The sequence below is a fragment of the Peromyscus leucopus genome, chromosome 17 (genome assembly GCF_004664715.2).
Source record: "Peromyscus leucopus breed LL Stock chromosome 17, UCI_PerLeu_2.1, whole genome shotgun sequence".
Classification (NCBI taxonomy): Eukaryota; Metazoa; Chordata; class Mammalia; order Rodentia; family Cricetidae; genus Peromyscus; species Peromyscus leucopus.
In genome coordinates, this window is record NC_051077.1 from 32,060,589 (window position 1) to 32,079,736 (window position 19,148).

Below are 19,148 nucleotides of genomic sequence, written 5' to 3' on the forward strand. Positions count from 1 at the left end.
ACTTTCTGGGCCCGAGTGACAGGACTCGAGACCAATCCCCGAACAGAACGGGACTCCCCGTCGGGAAGGCGCTCCATTTCCTAGAGGGGAAAGAGTTGGGGGCGGGGAAACAAGGAGCCAATGAGAGAAGCGATCGGGGGGTGGGGGCGGGGCCTGCCCGTGACCGCCCCTCAGCGGCTGGTCCGAGGGCTAGGTGTCCGTCCCCCCCTCCCACACTTAATGCAATCCCGGTTCCTGGTCCCGCGTAACGCGATCCTGGGTTCCCGGCCCGCAGCCGCCTGCCAGGGGCTTGGCGCCGCCGAGGGCCGGGAGCGCGCGAGCTCGTACCCACGGCTGCGAGGAGGGCCTCCCCGGACCGAGGCGCGGAAACGGGGTGCTCCGGCCTCCCGCCCGCCGCCCGCCTCTTCTCCGCGGTCGCAAACGCCGTGCGCCCTGCGCGATGGGTGCCAACGAGGACCAGGAGGTGAGGAGCCAGGACTGGGCACCCCTGTCCCGGCCCAGGTCCCCAAGGCGGGGCACCCGGGACTCCCCGCACGTGTCCTTTGCGTCGAGAGCCCTCGCAGCCTGGCCGGTCGTCCCACGTCGGCGGGTCCACTGCCAGATGGCACCGGTCAACAGTGAGGCCAGCGAGCATGAATGGGTCACGTGCGACTCAGCCTCCCGCTCCCCTCACTTGTCATTTTTTTTTTCAACCCCGGGGGTCTCCCCAGATTTTCTTGCTAAGATGAGTGTCCTTGGTCCGCGACCCTGGTGCACTTGACTGTCCTTAAAACCCGAATGTGGCTTAGAGCTTAAGGGTTGAGTTATCCTGTCTTAAAATCTGATCTCCTTTAAATCTTAAAACCTGTGTGTGGTCTCGTAAAGGGGTCGAGGAGGTAAAATTTCTGTGGCGGAAAATGAATGACCCTGGTGTCTCGGTTTCTGTCCAGAATGCTTAGTGAAATCGCTTCACAATCTGTTGAGTGGATGTAAAATTTGTTTTGAGTATTTTTTTTTTTTGCTCAAAATTCAAAAGAATTTTGTATAGTTTATGCTTTGATTTTTTTTTATTGCAAAATGTCATTTTGATATAGAATTGGAAGGAATGAGTGCTATAAATCATCTTGTCATCGGACTTTGTAACTCTAATGTGTCCAGATGAGGAAGAATGTCTACAGTAGTAGAGTGCCCTAGAATCAATGTGATGGTATAAGGATTAGAAGACAAATGTCCTTGTGTAGTAGCAGATAAGTAGTAATTCACTGTTTGTTTTTGAATATGTTGCTTAGAAGTTAGCATTTTGACAGTGTGGATGTTAATAAAAGCTCACGGGGGGGTGGTGGCATTCGCCTTTAATCCCAGCACTGGGGAGGCAGAGGCAGGCGGATCTCTGTGAGTTTCAGGCCAGCCTGGGCTACAAAGTGAGTTCCAGGAAAGGCTCCAAAGCTACACAGAGAAACTCTGTCTTTAAAAAAAAAAAAAAAAAAAAAAGCTCTAGGTTACAAGTTCTCTGTAAAGGACCCCCAAATCCAACAAGTGAATTGGTATCTGAATACCCTGCTAAAATATTCTTACCAGTTCAGTGAATGAATCCAGGGGAGAGAATAGAGAGAAAGGAAAGAGAAATGACTAGTCCTGTGGATACAAACTTAATAGAGAAGAGCAAGGTCTGATGTCTTGTTACACAGTGGAACGACTAGTTTAAAAGTATCCTCTCTGCATTCAAAATAGAAGTTTTGAATGGTTCCTTGACAAATAAATGATTGAAAATTTTAGGTGATAGATATGCTAATTACCTTAATTTGATCATTGTGTAATAGGGTCCTCTTATTAGAAGACTGTATCATACCCCATAAATACAATTTTTAAAATAGTTTTATGTTAACCAGGTGGTGGTGGTGCAATGTCTTTAATCTCAGCACTCGGGAGGCAGAGCCAGGAGGATCTCTGTGAGTTCCGAGGCCAGCCTGGAGCGAGATCCAGGAAAGGCGCAAAGCTACACAGAGAAACCCTGTCTCAAAAAACCAAAAAAAAAAAATTATGTTATGTATATGAGGTTTTTTCTCTACATGTATGTATGTGGACTATTTGCATGTCTGGTGCCCACAGAGGGCATAAACTACCATGTCCATGCTGAAAATTGAACAATTTTCTTGGAAAAGCAGCCAGTGCTCTTAACCACTGAGCCATCTCTCCAGCCCCAGTAAATACAAGTATTATGTGTCAATTTGGAAATAGTTCTTTCTCCCAGCAAAGCACAATGTAACGTTTTCCCTACTTGACTAATGAGGCACCATCACCACCAGGAGATGATGCCACCTCAGACCTAATGAGATAAATTCCTGTGGTAGAGGCCAGGAATCTCCATTTTAACAGTAAAATTCTGTTCTTCCTCATGATGGGTGTATGGATCTGTGAAGATAGTTTCCCAACCAGTTTTGAAGATGCAAAGCCAGACAGTGGCTGCACACGCCTTTAACCCCAACACTAGGGAGGCAGAGGCGGCGGATCTCTGTGAGTACAAGGCCAGCCTGGTCTACAGAGTGAGTTCGAGGACAGCCAAACCTACACAGAGAAACTGTCTTGAAAAACCAAAAAAAAAAAAAAAAAGGAAGGAAAAAGAAAACAATGATCCTATACTTCCTATTCACTTTTCTTATAGTTCTATTGCTGTCCTGAAATTGAATGTGTGTGAACAGAGCCTCCATCTTCTTTTTTTAAAAAATAACTTATTTATTCTTATTTTATGTACATTGGTATTTTGCCTGTGAGGGTGTCAGATCTTGGAGTCACAGACAGTTGTGAGCTGCCTTGTGGGTGCTGAGGATTGAACCTGGGTCCTCTGGAAGAGCAGTCAGTTCTCTTAAGCATCTCTCCAGCCCGAGCCTCCATTTTCTTGTGCTGAAACTGTGACTTCTCACTGTCTTCTGGTTTTACTGTCAATCAGTGCCCTTAGCGCTTCATACAGAGCAATTCGTCTCTCATCCTCTACTTACATATTTAGTTATTAGATGCTTACACTGTCAAATATTATCATTAGCTTGGTTTTAAAGGACATGGGGGGGTCTTACTCTTTTTCAACATGATTCGTTTTCTCATCAAATTCTTGTCCCCACATTTTTAACAAGCCTGTCTTCTGTCTTTATTCCTGCCCAAATTATTAATTAAGATATGTAAAGAGATTATGGTAGGAGTGAGAATACATTCTTGAATCCAATTTGGATTTCTAGACTTTTCTTTTTGGTTTTTCGAGACAAGGTTTCTCTGTGTAGCTTTGGAGCCTGTCCTGGATCTCGCTCTGTAGACCAGGCTGGCCTCGAACTCACGGAGATCCGTCTGCCTCAGACTTCCAAGTGCTGGGATTAGCCACTACCGCCCGGCTAGACATTTTTTTATTGTTTTATATTTTGTTCTGGTCCATTCTGTAAAGAGAGCCTTGCTAAAACCTTAGTAGACTGAGTCTGGTGCATTTCTCTGGTGTACGGAGTTACGGTGAAAAGGATTATTTAGTTCTTTCTTGTAAGGCTTGCTGGATTCTAAGGACTCTAAACTCTCGCAAGTGCCATGCCGTTTCTTTATAATCTGTTCTAAAATTTGTACATGGAGAACGAATCAATATCACCATCTATTATCTGTAGAATTAATGACACGAGCTGGGCAATGGTGGTGCATTCGGGAGGCAGAGGCAGGCAGATCTCTGTGAGTTCGAGGCCAGCCTGGTCTACAGAGGGAGTTCTAAGACAGTCAAGGGTACACAGAGAAACCCTGTTTCAAAAAACCAAAAGGGGAGGGGGTTGTAACATGAATCTTTTTGAAAACTAAAATAGGTTTTTGTTTCTCTGTGTCTTTGTTTTTCCAAGATTTGGCTGTCACTCACAGTGATTGAGATTTTTCATTTGTGGGACCACAGTATTCCAAGAACAAATCCTAGGCAAGGGTTACTACTGAGCATCTTCTCTTCTGGTCCTTCAATCATCTTGAGTAGATCCTGTCAACTTCCTTACTGATAGTCTTTCTTGGGGGCTTTTGCGTACTAGTTAATTTTCATTTCATTATGAAAATGAGTAAAAATGTAACTGATTTTTGTTGTTGTTTGGATAGGGTTTCCCTGTATAGCCCTGGCTGTCGTGGAACTCACTCTGTAGACCAGGCTGTCCTTGAACTCAGAGATCTGCCTGCCTCTGCCTTCTGGGTGTGCTAGGATTACAGGCGTGCACCACTACCACCCAGCAACTGATGTTCTTTTTAAAATGGGAAATTGGTGTGCCTCTTATTTCTCATTTCCAAGTTGAGTGCATTTTCTGTACATCAGGTTAGTTGTTCAGTAGAGTGATTAAAGACACAAAATATTCTCAAATTACTTTAATCTACATCTTCCTCACAGTATGGAGAAGAGAATATGGTAACGAAACCAAACTGGGTTCCTGTGGAGGAGCAGCAAGTGCTCTGAACATCTGAGCCGTCTCTCCAGCCTCCTAACACAGTTAGATGAGAACTTACCACTGTGGCATTGTTATTGCTGACATGTGAAAACTTAATTCAGAAACTTCTAAAATATATATATTATTTTATTGTGTCTGAGTGTTTTGTCAGTGGGTGGATGTGAGAACTAAGTGAGCTGATACAATGTAAAAGCCCTTAGCAGTGCTGGACAGATAGTCTTAAAGTACGTGCTGTTAGTATAATTGTACTATCATACACTATAATTGTGTTGGTATATACACGTGTCATAACATCTAGGGCCAGTAAGTTAAGCCATGTTTTATGAAGTTGAATGGTTTTGAATGAGATGCTAAAGACTCTCTTTCTAATCCATATCTGCCACTAAACATCGCTTTTTATTTTATTTTATTTTTTTCAGATGGAACTAGAAGCTTTGCGTTCTATTTATGAAGGAGATGAAAGCTTCCGGGAATTAAGTCCGGTGTCATTTCAGTATAGGGTAAGACACATCATGTACAGTGCGTGTATCTCTGTGCTAGGGAAGAGGAGGTGGAGACTGCAGAATCTGAGTCCAGCTTCTAACTTAGTGGATTAACTCCATTATGTTCCTGTATTTCCTGAAACTTTCATTTTTCTAAAAATGATTTTTTTTAATTTGTGTGTGTATATCTGGGGGCCCATAGAGGCCAGAAGATGGCATCAGATCCCCTAGAGCTGGAGTTACGGATGGTTGTGAGCCACCAATGGTGGAAACCAAACTGGGTCCTGTGGAGGAGCAGCAAGTGCTCTGAACAACTGGGCCGTCTCTCCAGCCTCCTAACACAGTTAGATGAGAGCTTATCACTATGGCATTGTTATTGCCAACATGTGGAAACTTAATTCAGAAGCATTTTAAAACTATATATTATTTTATTATGTGTCTGGGTGTTTCGCCGGCAAGCATGTCTGTGCACCACATGCGTGCCAGGTGCTCACAGAGCCCAGAAGAGGGCATTGGATCCCCCTGAACTAGAGTCGTAGACGATTGTGAGCTGCCTGCCATGTGGGTGCTGGGAAATGATCCTGGGTCCTCTGGAAGGACAGCCAGTGCTCTTAACCACTGAGCCACCTCTGCAGCCTAATTCAGAGCCTTTTTAAAAGAATAATTTGACTTGATTATAAAATATTAGAGATAAAAGAAATCTTAAGTATTACATGGTGCTACCTTCTTAAAGATGGCTTCCCTAGGTGCTAATTTCCTTGACCTTTGCCACAGCTGATGTTGGTATATAATCCTCAAATTTGCTTGTTGTAGACTACAACAGGAATGAGTTTTTGTTTTCTTAAGACGGAGTGTCGCCATGTAGCCTTGGCTAGCCTTGAGTTCTTTTTTTTTTTTTTTTTTTTTTTTGGTTTTTCGAGACAGGGTTTCTCTGTGTAGCTTTGCGCCTTTCCTGGAACTCACTTTGTAGACCAGGCTGGCCTCGAACTCACAGAGATCCACCTGCCTCTGCCTCCCAAGTGCTGGGATTAAAGGTGTGCACCACCACCGCCCGGCTAGCCTTGAGTTCTTGATTTTAGCTGGAGTTATCTCCAGTCCCAAATAAACCCAACAGACACTTATATTATTTAAACTGTTTGGCCTAAGGGCTCAGGCTTCTTGCTATCCAGTTCTATATCTTAAATTAACCCATTTCTATTCATCTCTAAGTTGCTACATGGCTTGTGGCTTACCAGTACTTTACATCTTTCTTGTCACGGCAGCTGGCAGCTGGCAGCATCTCCTGACCCAGCCTTCCACTTCCCAGAATTCTCCTCTCTCCTTATCCCGCCTATACTTCCTTATTTATTAATCAATCATAGCAACACATTTTCACAGCATACAGAAAGACATCCACAGCACTTGATTCTTTTATCTCAGACTCACAAGTAGAGCTAGGGAATAAATTCTCTAAGCGATGGTTCTTAACTTTCCCCCTAATGCTGTGAACCTTGAATACAGCTCCTCATGTTGTGGTTGACCCCCTACCATAAAATTATTTTCATTACTGCTTCATAACTGTGATTTTGCTACTGTTAGGAATTGGAATGTAAATATCTGTGTTTTGCTGATGATGTTAGGCGACCCCTGTGAAAAGGTCATTCGACCCGCAATGGGGTCGAGACCCACAGGTTGAGAACCACTGCTCTCTAGCAGTTCCCAGTTCGTCAGGCCCAGTACCTGCCTCTATCTGTATGACAACTATAATTGTTCCTTCACTTGTTGCCATGACGAAATGCCTGACAAACACAACTTGAGGGCCAGGCCAGAGAGGTGTGAACACTCACTGCACAAGCTCCTCGGCCTGAGCTGGGTCCCCAGAACCCCCACAAAGGTGGAAGTGTGGAACCGAGTCCACGAAGCTGTCCTCCGTTCCTGTAGTACACGTGTGCCCCACACAAATCACACATTCACGGTGATAACAAATAAATAAGGACTTTTTAAAGATTCATAAACTTTGGCCTAATGACTCAGGCTTCTTGCTATCTAGTTCTTATATCTTAAATTAACCCATTTCTATTCATCTCTAAGTTGCCACGTGGCTTGTGGCTTACCAGTACTTTACATCTTACTTCTCATGGTGGCTGAGTTTCTTTGGGCTCATGGTTTGAATGTGCAGTCCACTAGTGGACGTCTCAGCCAAAGGATCCTGTGTGAGGCCACTGCTCAGGAAGCAAAGAGAACGTTGCTTCTGCCCGCTTCCCTCTCTCCTGACTCCAGCCCCTGGAATGGTGTCCACATCAGGGTAGGCTTTCCCACCTCAGTTCACCCAAGCCAGAAAATCCCTCACAGACATGCCCAGAGATTTATTTCTGTGCTGACTCTAAATCCGTGCTGACGGATACCAACCATCCCAACAACTAGAGATCTCTTAGTGACCAGAGTTCATGACAGAGTTAAGCCCTGGGCCCTTCTAGTTAAATCCAGCTGCCCCCGCCCCCAGATTTTCCCAGCTGCTGCCACCTTCCTTTAGCAGAGACACTGAGAATTCCCATGTGTTTTCCTGACGGTCTCCAGTAACCGCAGTTACTCATTGAGCACAGTATGCAGGATGGTCTGGGATCTATGTGTGCCCTCTACGGCAGACTGAAACACGAAATTGGAGAGAGTGTGTCAACTCTCAATGGAGGAGAGCCGGGGTCTGCCCCGTCGTACCCTCTGTTCTCCAATACAACAGTTTGGTAGGCTCCCAAAAACTTCCCCGCTTCCCCATCTTTCTTTAGCCTCCCTCCCACACTGAACCGCGAGGTCAATGGACGGCTGCTTAGCGCTCTGGAACATTTAAGTGGTCCTGCAGTAGCCTGTTTAAAGACGTTTCTTCCTGGGCTTCTCTTGCCCGTAAATGAGGGCTCTATTCTTAGCTCCATAACCATGGTCCACTTAAAAGATGATTTATTTTTGTTGGAGAGATGACTCCGTAGTTAAGAGCACTTGCTCCTCTTTAGGAGGACTTGCGTTCGGATCCCAGCTCTCACATCAGGTGGTTCACGATAGCCTGTAACTCCAGTTTCAGGGTGTCTGATACCTCTGGTCTCAGAGGACAGCTGCACTCATGTGCACATATTCACACACACACACACACACACACACACACACACACACATTAAAAATAATAAACATAAAATATTAAAAAATGATTTATTTTTGTTTTGTGTATATGAGTGTTTTGCTTGGATGGTGTGTGTGTGTGTGTGTGTGTGTGTGTGTGTGTGTGTGTGTGTGTGTGTTCCTCTTAGAGGCCCAAAGTTGTAAGCTGCTGTGGGAGTTTGGGGAAGCCAACCCCAGTCCTCTGCGGCAGTAGTGGCGAGCACTCATAGTGCCTGAGCAAGCTCTCCGAACTCCCTCTGGAAAAGGTTGTCAAACTTTATTAGACACCAGGGAGTGCTAATGTATCTCTCCCCGCCTAAGCATTGTCTTTGGATACATTGTAACTCTTCCCTTCACCTCTCCGCTCTCATCTCCCTGGCTTCTCGGAGGTGCGAATCAACCTCCTGCGACACAGTTGGCCCTCTCAGTTTGGAGCAGAATTAACTTCATTATCACTCATGCCTCTTTCTACTTTCTGCTTGTTTTTCAAGACAGGCTTTCTCTGTGTTGCCCTAGCTGTCCTAGAACTGTAGACCAGGCTGGCCTCCAACTCGGAGATCCATCCATCAGCCTCTGCCTCCGAGAGCTGGGATTAAAGGTGTGTGCTGCTGCTGCCGTCGTCACCGCCGCCGCCACCACCACCACCTAGCTGCCTCCTTTTACTTTTAAAAATTGTCCATACTGCACTTTTGTAAGTCATTAGGTATCTTTGAAGACAGGAACGGTCTTGCCTCTGTCTTTAATACAGTGAGACATTGGCAATTCGTTTCTAAGTACTCCTTGAGTTAGGACTGGGGGATTACATGAAGCTCCTACCTTCTGTCACTTTTCAGTGCATCTGTCCTGTGATCAACTCCTGCTGACATATCAAAAGGTCCTAAGTTTATTGGATGCTGTTTCTGTGCTTCAGTTAGACTGAAGCTGAGGGTCCGGGGACGAGGATGTGGGCAGAGTAGAAAGGTGAAGCGAATAATAATTGAGGTGAAATTTTTTTCTAATTATGTTACATTTATATCGTGTGTGTGTGTGTGTGTGTGTGTGTGTGTGTGTGTGTGTGTGTGTGGTGTTTGGGGAGGGGCACATGTATGCCACGACACTTGTGAGTTGGTTGTCCCCTTCCACTATGTGGGTTCCAGGGATCAAACTCAGGTCACCAGGCTTGACAGCCTGTGCCTCCCCCCCCCAGCCGTCTGGCAGGCCCCTGAAGTGAAAAGCTTGATTCAGGCGAGCATTATTAACAGACGTTAACATCTCTGGGCAAGGGTTGCTAAGAAACAGAGTAGTGACATAGTTTTGTGTTACTGCTGCACAGATTTTCTTTATTACCTCTACACTGAAGAAATTATCCCCAGTGCTGGATCCTGATAGGATGCCCGAGAGCTACCACACCACCTCTCCTCGAGTAATGGTTCATCTGAATCTGAACAGGGGAAGTCGTCATCTATATTTGGGGATGTTAGTCAGAAAAACCAGCCGAGACTCTTAACTTCGTAACAGACTTTTGGAAAGCCAGGAAGAAGGTTCTATTAAAGTAGACTAGGGAGGCATGACAACCAAATACAGTAAAACTTTGGCGAATTTCAGATTTCTAGGGTGGGAGTGTTTAAAGGACACCTTAGGTATAGTTGGAAGATATAATTATATATTAGATGAGTTTTTTTTAATGTCAGTGTTGAATTCTTAGGGTAGGATGATTGTCTTGTGGCTATAAAAGATATCCTAAGGGTTTTTTTTTCCACCCATAAATAACTAAAGACATTTCATTACTTCCTAATGCGTCAACAAAAACCAGAGTCAGGAAAATCATGCATGTTAAAGGAGTAGGTGCTGATTTCTGTGCTAGAGAGGAAGATGTGGAAACGAGACGGGGTGTTTAGTAAATACATGCTGGTGACCATCTATCTATCATGCCAGTTTAGCTTCTCCTGAAGATTAACAGTGTTTTCAATCAAAGTTGACGAACAGAAGGCACTCTTCTCAGGAGTTGCTCTGCGGCCCGAGGCATCCTCTCCCTGGTCCTTTGCTTCTCTCCGGGTTCCACTCTGTCTTCTGGTCTGTGGCCCTTGAACAGCATGTATCCGTTTCCCTGTTCTCTGTGCCTGTTGCAGTTTAGCAGTTGGAAATCTTTTTTTTTTTTTTTTTTTTTTTTTTCCGTTTTTCGAGACAGGATTTCTCTGTGTGGCTTTGCACCTTTCCTGGAACTCATTCTGTAGACCAGGCTGGCCTCGAACTCACAGAGATCCGCCTGCCTCTGCCTCCTGAATGCTGGGATTAAAGGTGTGTGCCACCACTGCCTGGCAAAAAATCTAGACTTCACTTTTTAAAGTCTTTTTTTTTTCAAGACAGGGTTTCTCTGTGTAGCTTTGGTGCCTGTCCTGGATCTCACTCTGTAGACCAGGCTGGCCTCAAACTCACAGAGATCCGACTGTCTGCCTCCGAGTGCTGAGATTAAAGGCGTGCACCACCACCGCCTAGCTCTGGAAATCTTAAAGACCAGCTGTTACAAGTGGATCTTGTGGATAACTATTTTTGTCCATTGCCGTATTTTGTTGTTGTTGTTGTTGTTGTTGTTGTTTCGTGGTTTGTGGAGCTCTGTAGCCCAGGCTGGCCTCAAGCTCAGAGATTCAGCTGCCTCTCTCTGCCTCCCAGGGCTAGCATGCCCAACCCCATCTTGTTCTTTGTAGTTAATGTCTTATCTCCCGTCTCAGAAACAATGTCAAGTGTATCCTTGGCATTGCAAAGCTGGCCGATGATTGCGAAATGGGCCATTGGCAGTAACGAAGCTTCCAGAAGCAGGATGGACTGACTACAGCTGTGTATACCTCCCTCGCCTGGGCCAGCCCTACCCCAGCACCTCTGAACTTCTCAGCATATTCTGCTGCGGAGTTTGAACCTGAATGTTGGAAAGCATCATTTTGAAGATAGTAATGTGGGTCTTTTGATCACGTTCCACAAGCCTAAGATTCCCTTTTCTTCAGATAGGTGAAGATGGCGATCCCAAAGCCTTCCTGATAGAGATTTCCTGGACGGAGACGTATCCCCAGACGCCGCCGGTCATATCTATGAACGCGTTTTTTAACAACACCATGTGAGTACCCTGTTTTCACTGCTTTCTCGGTTCCTTCTGTGGGACCTGCTCTTGACAGTGTGGTTTCTCTGCCTTGCAGCTCCTCAGCTGTAAAGCAGAGTATCTTAGCCAAACTGCAGGAAGCCGTCGAGGTGAATCTCGGCACCGCCATGACCTACACATTGTTCGAGTACGCCAAGGACAATAAGGAGCAGTTCATGGAGAACCACCATCCCGGGAATTCTGCGCCAGTGAGTGTGCGGTTGGTTCTGCCAGATGGCTTTGGTCTGGGCGTGGTAATTAATTTTTGCCAGTTGGCTTTTTTGAAAAAGACTTTGCGTTAGATTTAAAGAGAGGATTACGTTTGAGTTCAGTGAGAACAACGAACCTTAGATTCCCTCTGTTTAATGGAGAAAACGAACTTATGTTCCGTCAGACTCCCTTTCTCGGGGTCCCAGTTCAACTGCCACCCCAGTGTGGTGACCTTGAAAACGAGCCTGTGCGAGGCAAGGCCGGTGACGCGTGAGGACACCTGACTGAATCGTGAATGACGGCAGTAGCTCCTTCCATTTTCTAAATTGAGAGACCCACCGCGTCCTTCCAGATGTAGCCGGGTTTAGTCTAATTCAGTAGGTTTTAGCGCAAGCCTAAGATCTGTTTCTGGTCTTGTAGACACCCATAGCCAACATCATCACGGTTGAAACGCCCAGCACAGCCCCATCGAGTAAGAAAAAAGACAAGAAAGAGCAACTTTCCAAAGCTCAGAAACGCAAGCTGGCAGATAAAACAGGTTTGCATCCTTGGTCTTTGTCTTTCCTTACACAGAAAGTGGGTTCATTTTACTGTCACGGGGTGCTCGTTATGTTTAGGCTTACAGGATTAATTAACTCTTCAGTCTATTCGTGGGACGTTTGAATCAGAGACCTGTTGGTAAAAAAAATATTATATATACCATATTTATTGCTACTTCATCCTGAGATCATCATCTGGAAAAAAAAAATAATGAGTCACAAAGTAATTATAAACATTCCCGCTGAGGAACATTTAAAAAATGGGCAGCTGCTTGGTGCCTCGGTCGAGACGGGCTCGTGCTGCGTTTCTGGGTAGGCGGTGCGCACAAGTGCTGCTGTGTCTGATCCCAGCACTCGGGAGGCAGAGCTAGGCAGATCTCTGTGAGTTCGAGGCCAGCCTGTTCTATAGAGTGAGATCCAGGACAAGCACCAAAACTACACAGAGAAACCCTGTCTCAAAAAAAAAAAAAAAAAAAAAGAGCGAAACACGTGTCCTGCCTGAACGCTGTAACGTCATGTGGGATTTTATTTACCTGTGTGACAGGTGTGTACTTGGAAAAGCTGTGTGAAATAAAGTTTTCACTTGCAATCTGGTGCATCATCCCCATCTTAGTACAGTGATTTAGTATTTTTGGTCCATGGTTAACTTAACTATACCATAAGATTTCAGAAAAGAATTCCCATGTGTCTGATAACAGACTCCTTAGAAAAGGATTATAAGCCAGGCAGTGGTGGCACACGACTTTAATCCCAGCACTCGGGAAGCAGAGCCAGGCAGATCTCTGTGAGTTCGAGGTCAGCCTGGTCTACAGAGCGAGATCCAGGACAGGCACCAAAACTACACAGAGAAACCCTGTCTTGAAAAAAAAAAAAAAAAGAAAGAAAAGGATTATAAACTTCAGTTCAGTAATGTTTTGGGCATCAGTCTAAATTTTCCCAATTAGGAAAAACAAGAACATTGTTGTATGTATACACACATTTACATAAAGGGATGGGTGTGTGGGTGTGGGTGTGCACGCGTATTCTCATGGAGGCCCAAAGAAGTTGTTGGGTCCCCTAGACGGGAATTGCACCCAGCTGCCTGATGCTGGTCCTGAGAAGCTGCCTCTCGCCCTGGAGAGTAGCAAGTGCTCTTAACTACTGAGCCACGGCTCTAGGCCCTGCCCTATCTTTTAGGAAGGGAATAATAGGTTTATTTTTGTTTACTGTCTGTCCATGGTAGAATACAAAGAAACCAACACTGGGTTGCTTCTCATAAACAACATTTGAAAATTGTAACTGTTTGTGGTATCAAAGTCTCCGCATTATTCACCTCATGTCCGCGGCGGCAGTAGAGCGTAAATAGCTGAAGTAAAAATTTTGGCCATTGCAGTCTGCCATCTAGAATTGTGTCCTGTCTTTTTGGAATATTGTAGCATCTGTGACAGGTGGTCAGGTTTGGCAGCATGGATCTTTACATGCTGAGCCATCTTGTCCCTAATATTGAAGAATTTTTTTTTAATTCAGTGCACCCCTCATTTCTCCTTGGTAACAGGTTTTGTCTTGAGTGGATGTGGGGTAAATGTAGAAGGGGGGTTGTGTACAATACTCGGCAAGTATCTCCAGGAGGGTGCTTTACGGCCACCAAGATAATGAGAAACTTTTTTCCAACTTAGTAGTATGTGATACACATCTATTTGTTGTATGCAGTAGTATGAAAAATACTATTTGCTAGGATATCAGTTCGTTTACAACTAGCTGGCCCGTCTTACTAAAGATACTGATTTCGTCCTCCAGATCACAAAGGGGAGCTTCCTCGAGGCTGGAACTGGGTTGATGTCGTGAAGGTATAGCATTCTTACATTCAAGTCTTCAAAGTTGTTACATTATTGCCACCCAATAATGACATGTATATCTTCTCTTTTCCGTCCTGCCACCTTGGGAATTTCCCGGACGTCTGTTTACGCTTTTGGATTCAGCATGTAAGTATTCTTGAAGCCTTCGTGTTCTCTGCTTCCTCAGGGTTAGATGCTCTTAGTGATCAGCTCAGCTCCCTCCCTCTGCTGGGATGTTCCCAGAGTCAGCTCCACTGTAGAAGAGATCTGTGCAAATCCAGCCATCTTGTGTTGAGCTAGATCATAGAGAGATCTGCAGAAATGGAAACCAGCACCACGCTAAGTCTTTCTTTAGAAAACAGTTATTGAGGGACTGGAGATGGTTCAGTCAGGAAAGTGCCTGCTGTGCCAGCATGCGGCCCCGAGTTCGAATCTCCAGCACCCACATAAAAAGCTGGGTTCAGTGCATTTGGGGGCTCAGAAACAGGCAAATCCAGGACTCATTGCCCAGCAAGCCTAGCTAAATTAGTGAGCTCTAAGTTTTTTGAGAGGCCATGTCTCAAAAAATAATGTGGAAATCAAGGAAGGTAAGGCATCTAGCATCCATGTAAACACACTCACACAAACATCTTCATGCATATGTACACACACAAAGAAAGTGGTTGGGTTGTTGGATTATAGGTTTATTGTCAGTTTTATATGAATAAACTTTAGTTTTAATCCTAAATGCAACTCTAGCCTGTATTATAAACAGTAAGCCCTTAATATCTTCAATTATCTAACAAGATCCATATGTTTGGGAACTGTTACCCTTCATAGTTCCTGCTTTCCATAGCTTCCCACATTCTTTTTCAAGATCATTTCATTTCATTTTTTTTTTTAATTGTGTGTGTGCACACAAATGGGACAACATGGATGTGGAGGTCAGAGAACAACTTGGAAGAGTTGGTTCTCTCCTTCCACCATGTAGATCTGGGAGACTGAAGTCAGATGGTCAGGCTTAGCTTCAAACACCTGAACCGGTGAAACCATTTTGCTAGCCGTTTATATGTATGCACATTCGTGCATGCTTGTCAGCATGTGCGCCATGTGTGGGTGCCTGTGAAGACCACAAGAAGGTATCAGGTGCCCTGGAACTGGAGTAGAGTTGTTTGTTGACTCCACAATGTGGGTTCTAGGAACTGAGCATGGGTCTTCAGTAGAGCAGCAAGTACCCTTCAACACTGAGCGTCTCTGCAGCCCTGGCTTCCACATTCTTGGTTATCAGGGACAGAATGGGATTGGCGGCAACTGGGTGGTTATCTTACGTAGGGTTTCTATTGCTGGGAAGAGACACCATGACTATGGCAACTCTTATAAAGTATGTAACTGGGGTTGACTTACAGTTTTAGAGGTTTAGTCCGTTATCATCATGGCAGAGCATGGCCACATGTAGGCAGACGTGGTGCTGGAGAGATAGCTGAGAGCTCCACCTCTTTATCCTCCCGGAGCAGGAGACTGTGTGCCACATCAGACGTAACTTGAGCATATGAGACCTCAAAGCCTGCCTCCACAGTGACCACTTCCTCCAACAAAGCCACACCCACTCTAACAAGACCACGCCTCCTAATAGTGCCACTCCCTATGGGGGCCATTTTCTTTCAAACCACCACAGTGGTTATCCTAATCAGAATCGTGTTTCTGTGTTTGAGAATTCATCTGCTTCCTTCCCAAATCTGTCAACTCTTTACAAAGATTGTTATCAGAAAAAAAAAAACAGCAAATTCAAAATTTGTTAAATTATGATTTCACACTTACAGTTTAAGAATTTGTTGTCTGTAAGGTATATTGTTTTATTATAGCAATTATTTTTTAATTATTACAAAGATTATATATTCACACAGACACACAAGAACAAGTGTGGCACACACATACACACTACATTACATGCACACATTAAAAAGAAATTTAGAAAAGGATTTCTCTTTTGGTCTGAGGATATAGGTCCCCACCACCACATATATACACATCACAGGTAAAGGCACTTACTTGCTCTTGTGCCTGATGAGCAGAGTTCAATCCTCAGATCCCACATGATAGAGGATCTGGCTCAGACAAGTTGTCTTCTCACCTCCATAGACACAACTGGGAATACTCACAAACACTCACGCATGCGCACACGCACACACACACTCATACACACAATAAATGTGTGAATTTTTTGAAAAATACCAGTTATTTGTGTATCAATGTCACGCTTTGTTGTATTGACACGTGCATAAAATGGTTTGTGAGGAGTTAAGGCCTCAGCTGAGGACAACTGAGTCAAACTGCCAGCTTGGTGCTTTGGGACAAATTACTTAACCCGCAGATCTCAGTTCCCACACTTCTAATAAAATGTGATAGAAAATAAAGTTCATATTGAGTTAATATGTGTTCATCCAAACCCTTAGAACAGCGCTACTTACAGAGAAAGCTAGACATTAGACTAGACATTATGATGATAGCATGATTCATCGAATATTATTGGCAAATATTAAGCCTGGGTGAGAAAAGTACAACTGATGATAGAACACAAAAATAGAAGAATGTCATTCACTTAACAAACTATGCCTTCTCCATGAATGCCCGCATCCAGTTTAGTCTTAGGAAGCGGCAAGGGATATCCCCCACCTCACCTTGTTCTGTTGAATGGGCTTTGGGTTGTTTTGAAACCTGTGGGAAGTAATATGGCCCGGAAGTAGAAAGTAGTTAGGTGTAGAAACAGTTACAGTTTAAAGTCCCATGACTTGGACTTTATTTCCTATTGTTGATTGATTGACTGATTGATTGATTGATTGATTCTGAGAGAAATAATGACTCAGATACTGTCATCGCTTCCACTTAATACTTGTTTTGTTGTTTTTTGTTTGTTTGTTTGTTTGTTTGTTTTTTAACAGTTAAGCAAAACTGGTTCTAAAGATGATGACTAGCACCTGCCTACAGACGAAGCAAGAGCATCCTTTGAAAAGCAGCCTGGATCAACATGTCTCCTTACTTTTTCTGGCACTGAGTGGCTTTTTACAAGACATGGTTCTTTTGTGTCTTAAAAAAAAATGTAAGTGGAAAGTCCATGAAGCGATTTGGTTGTAGTAAATTATTTTCACAATCTTGCCTTAATAAAAGGTGGAAGTGGAACCATTTAGCGTACTCTCTGAAGCTGTTGAGCATCATTGGCAATGGATGGCTCTGAGGAGTGAGTCCGTGCTGACTTAACCATCTGATCCAAGCGATGCAATTGTTTTTAAAGGCCAGCAAAGCCGCTTGCAAACTGTCCATTGAGTAGAGCCCAGTGCGGAGTCTCTGGTATTCCACAGCATGACCCATGGCAATAGGCCTCTCCCCTCAAGCCCCCATCCCCTCCTGCTTAGGTGATGAAGAGGAAGCTGTGTCAGCAATCTGAGTACCGGGGTTGAGCTTTCAACGGTTCTCTTTGTAGTTCCTCGTCATTTGTCAGCACTGAATTACTTCTGTTAGTTACGCTTTTCTCGTGGTTTGAGTGAAGGTGTTTGATCATGACGGCTTTCAATTCTATAAATAATAAAAGAATATCAGAAGAAAATCGAGGGGCTGGGAAAGAGCTCAGTAGTAAAGGGCTTGCTGCACAGGCCTGAGGACCTGAGTTCAGGTCCCCAGTGCCCACATACGGAGCCAGGCCTGCACCTGACACCCAGAGTGGGGGGCGGAGCCAAGAGGATCTCTGGTGTTTGCTGGCCAGCCAGTTAGGCTGCATTGCTGAGCTGGTTCAGTGAGAGATACGGTAGAGAGCAATAGAGGAAGACACATAACAGATCTCTGGCCTCAACAGGAAAGCACACGTGCGTGCACCCATCTGCACACACACACACACACACACACACACACACACACACACACACACACATACACACCATACACCAAACAAAACAAAAACAAAAAATTTGCCAAATACTTTGGAAAGCATTTGAATAAGTGCTAGCTCTTATTTAAAATATTTCTCTTTGCTGCATATGCCAGGATGAGTATAAGATGCCTTAATATTTGATTTTTTGTATTGTTGGAGACAGTGGTTTTAATAAATTCCTATTATCTGCTATTGTGATGTTTTGTTGGTAACTAAAGTCTTTCACTGGATTCAGCATTCAACACATTTCACATCCTGAGGGAGGTGCTTGACTTTGTGGGGGGTTGCTTTTTGGTGGGTCTTTTATTTGTTTTTATAGTGTCTTTTCAAATATCCGAACGTGTCTCTCAACCTCTGTATCTTTTTAATAATAGACATACAAATCTTTCACATGCTGAACTGTTGTTATACATGCTTGGTTTTTAAAAGAATTAGGAGAGGAGACTTGCTATAGTTTTACCTGGAAACTTACTGCTGTGTGTATGTGAGTTATGGTGACTGTGTGTGTGTGTGCATCAACGTTGTTAGAATGCCAGATCGTACCTTGTAGTGTAGACCAACAATTAGCTTTTAAAGAAGTTACCTTAGCATAAGAGCAGATTAAGAGGTAGGTATCCATGGATTTTCCAAAGTTACCCTTGGCTTCAGTTAAATTATATGAGCTGTAAAGTAAGTGTGGTTACAGTGAGTTTGCTGCCATTTGAAAAAGCTGACTCCCATTTTGTCCCTTGGAGTAATATTGAAATTGAAGACACCCAGACTATGACATCTTTTTTTTCAAGGTTCTTTTTGTGCAGTTTTTATTGTCATCTTGATTTGTTTGATTTTTTTTTAAGAAACATCTTATAATGGAAAAAAAAAGTGTTTTGTTCTGTTTTAAAGATTATTACACTTGTCCAAGTTATTGTGGTTCTTAGATTGCAAAGAATATGCTAGTTAAATGCCAATGAACTATTTTTACTCTTTTTCTATGAATTGTACAAATCTCTGGGGCAGACGGTGGCAGGGCTGCCTCCCGTTACCTTATATGAGCACTTCCATCAATGCTGCCGTCATCCGGTAATGCTCCCAGTCTATTTTCTCAGAGTCTATTTACTCAAGATTGTATGGAATGACCTGACTGATAAGCAATAAAGTCTGAATTATAGTGATTTTTTTCTATACGTTTTGTTTCAAATCATTTCAGAAAGGGTTGTTAACTTTATAAATCTATCTGCATTATAAATTATGGTATGAGATGTGTACTCCTGCTGGGAACCATCCAAGTATCAAAGAAGAAATATTCCAAAAGAGCTCAGAAGAAAGTCAGGAATTCCCACAATAAGTAGATGGGAATTTAAAAACAGCTTGCACTTCCACATCTTCATGGTCTCCGAAGAAAAGAAGGCCAAGTCCAGGGTCAGTCTAGCATTGGAAGTTACATCTACACCTGTCTGTGTATGCTTAGTGACTGAGACCCTTTCTCCAGCGAGGGCCCTGAGGAAAAGCTCCCATCTTGAACTGACATATACTCTCAGGACATGCTGTATCAAAAGTTACTCCACAG

The 19,148-nt window shown here is 44.0% G+C and overlaps 1 protein-coding gene across 1 annotated transcript; it reads left to right on the forward strand.

The window, feature by feature from the left end:
* Positions 1-155: 155 nt before the first annotated feature.
* Rwdd4 (RWD domain containing 4) lies at positions 156-18,765 on the forward strand. Its single transcript, XM_028857677.2, has 8 exons — positions 156-463; positions 4,841-4,921; positions 11,008-11,117; positions 11,197-11,347; positions 11,769-11,886; positions 13,664-13,713; positions 13,846-13,848; positions 16,620-18,765. The coding sequence occupies exons 1-8, from the start codon at positions 440-442 to the stop codon at positions 16,650-16,652; spliced, it is 570 nt and encodes a 189-aa protein (XP_028713510.1). The 5' UTR covers positions 156-439; the 3' UTR covers positions 16,653-18,765.
* The last annotated feature ends 383 nt before the right edge of the window (positions 18,766-19,148 follow it).

What these genes read in the sequence shown, in the direction of transcription:
- Rwdd4 (XM_028857677.2), top strand. Translation starts at nt 440, where the DNA reads ATGGGTGCCAACGAGGACCAGGAG. An exon ending in CGGTGTCATTTCAGTATAGG is followed by an intron (nt 4,922 to 11,007) that starts GTAAGACACATC and finishes CCTTTTCTTCAG; the next exon opens with ATAGGTGAAGATGGCGATCC. An exon ending in GCGTTTTTTAACAACACCAT is followed by an intron (nt 11,118 to 11,196) that starts GTGAGTACCCTG and finishes TCTGCCTTGCAG; the next exon opens with CTCCTCAGCTGTAAAGCAGA.